General features: G+C 40.5%; 1 protein-coding gene across 1 annotated transcript in view; it reads left to right on the top strand.

The window, feature by feature from the left end:
- Positions 1 to 2590, top strand: part of TTC28 (tetratricopeptide repeat domain 28) — a 472107-nt gene that overhangs the window by 381556 nt on the left and 87961 nt on the right. The window contains exon 11 of the mRNA XM_023513262.1: positions 719 to 884. Within this exon, the coding sequence (XP_023369030.1) occupies positions 719 to 884 (166 nt within the window). The remainder of the gene's footprint in view (positions 1 to 718; positions 885 to 2590) is intronic.

Here is a 2590-nt window from a genome sequence, read left to right as displayed (position 1 = left end):
TAATGAGGCTCTGAAGCTTTCAGTGGGGCCTCTAATCCAATCAGAGAGGACCAGCACTTCCCAGAGCTGACACACCTCATTACCATTTGAGAATATGTCCTATTTATTGCCAGAAAACCACTGTGACTTGCCTCAGTTTCATGCAGCCATCATTTTTTGCTCCTTTAATCTATTAATAACCATTGACCAGTTAGTCTTAAAAATGGCTTAAGATGTTTTGTTCTAGCCTTTATACAATACACTTATTATGATTTGCTTTTGTGAAATGAAAGGTCTTTTGTCCCACAATTTCCACATGGACAATGATATTTTTGCTTGGGATTTTGGTTTTTGCAGAAAATGTACCTTGACATAGTCATGCACTAGTCTTGAAAGGAGACTTTCCCTAGTTGGTGTTTCCAAGAAGTGTCTCTTTTGAAATAAATATGAAGTAGTCATAATTCCAAGAGCTTCTGAAAATATCATCAAAAGCAAAAACCATATTTTGAATTCCCTAGTTTTAGGCACCAAACCTAATGTTAATAGCTACAAGAAAAGCACTGACTAAATTGGAGAAGCCCCCTTGAGACCTTGGATTTCAGGATTTCTTCACGTGGTGTGCAGGATGACATGCTTATCAGACGACTCACATAGCATGAGTATTTCTGTCCCCTACCTATGACTTCTCCCTCCTCCCATCCCGTCATGTATAATGTTGGCTGTGCCTGTCTTACTTCAGGAATTCTGAAGTTTCATGAACACTACCTGGGGGACAGTACAGTGGAAAGCTCCAGTGACTTCCAGGTTGGCAGCAGTGCAGCCCTTCCAATAGCAACCAGTTCGGCCCTAGAGCAGCACATTGCCAGTGTCCGGGAGGCCTTGGGAGTGGAGTCTTACTACTCAAGGTAAGTTGGTAAAATGTTCAGATAAATTTCAGGGGTTTGAGGTAAACATCCTATTTGCACTAATGGAAGAAATCTTTGGGAATTCACACTTTTGTGCTCAGTCTCCTCACAGTTGCTGCAACAGAAACAAACGTGTGTCTCTGGGTATAAGTCCCTTAGTCTGTCTTTATTCTTTTTGATAATTTTCCTTCACACTGAGAAGGGCCTTATCAGAGATGCCCATTCTCTAAGCAGAGTTTGTAAACTGTTTAAACATAAGCATGATTTTGAATTTAACATGCCAGCTAATTAAAACTGATATTATTTTTGGTTATAAACATTATAATGAGTTTATACTACAGCTGACTGCCTTTTTGAGAGAGTAATTTAACATTGGTGACAGGACATGTGCACAGATCTGTGGGTTGAGGGCCTGAGGCAAAAGGAGTTGAACTCTCAAATATGAGGAATAGAGAAGGAAACTGCTTGTTGCAAAGGTTGTAGTAAAAGGTATCAACTTATGGAAACATTTGATCGTAATGACCAACTATTTTGCATAGAGAAAATTATTGCCACAGATGCTCTGCTTCTGGGGAAAATTGAAAGAAGAAGGTACCTTAGAGCTGGGTTGTAACCGGATTTCCTAGGCATTGAAGTTTTCTATTCACTGATTAACAGGTGTCCAGAAGATCTGTGTGTCAGAAAATCTTTTGGGTCACAGGAATATCTGCTATTCTCTTGAATGATTTCATTTGTAATTGTGAAAATCCTGAAGTATCTCTACGATCTCTTTAGAGATGCTTCGTCCAGACTTCTTTAGTTATGGTGGCCATTACCAGCAGCTGGACTGATCATTGGGGTGCTTATGAAGTCAGGGGGTAGTTCTTAGGTGAAAAATAATTACTGGATAATGTAATGTCAAGATTAAAAGGGCTTTAGTGATCATCTAGTCCAATCCCTTTATTTAGCAGAAGCCAACACTGAAATAGGACTTGCTGACAGCCAAGTTAGTGTCGGAGCCAGAATCAAAATAATCTAGATCTCACCCAGACTTCCAGGACAGCACTTTTTCTGTTTTTCATTATCAAAATTAATATCATATTTTAGGAAATATCCAGAGCATACAAGAATGTCATTCTAGCTTCTGTTTTTATGAAGTCTGAACAGGCTGCAGCCTCATTCACACACTATTGTCGTATTTCTCCTGTGATTGCTGCGCACCCTGGAGTATCACTGTTCCTCCCCCAAGGCAGGAGTTTGGCAATTCTAAGGGGTTGACAGTATGATAATCCCCAAGAACTTGGAAGTAAGCCTGTCCTTCGAGATTTAAATGACCATAAACTAGACATAAAAACACTTAGGCACTTGATTAGACTGTAGCCTGACCAAAGGTATTGCCTATCCAAAGCAAGCAATAAAAACACAAAAAAGCAATAGTGAGCATGGAAGACTCTGGCAATGTCCATTTCTGGCACTATCAAAGAGAGACAGAATCTTGGCTTAGAGACTCAAGAACTGTGCAGGCACAAGTTCCTACACAGCAAGGCTGATCCCATGGTGGACATGGAGTTATCGTCCTCTTCTCCTTCCTGCTGTCTCTCTTTCCTCAAGTATTTGAGTTCGTACCCTGTTTGAGGTATCACACTAGAGACTGGGGATCATGGTGAACAGTGAGGTATCACACTAGAGACTGGGGATCATGGTGAACAGTGAGGTATCACACTAGA

This window comes from Otolemur garnettii, unplaced genomic scaffold (assembly GCF_000181295.1).
Source record: "Otolemur garnettii isolate 467f Iridium unplaced genomic scaffold, OtoGar3 scaffold00038, whole genome shotgun sequence".
Lineage (NCBI taxonomy): Eukaryota > Metazoa > Chordata > Mammalia > Primates > Galagidae > Otolemur > Otolemur garnettii.
This window is presented reverse-complemented; position numbering and strand designations above follow the sequence as displayed.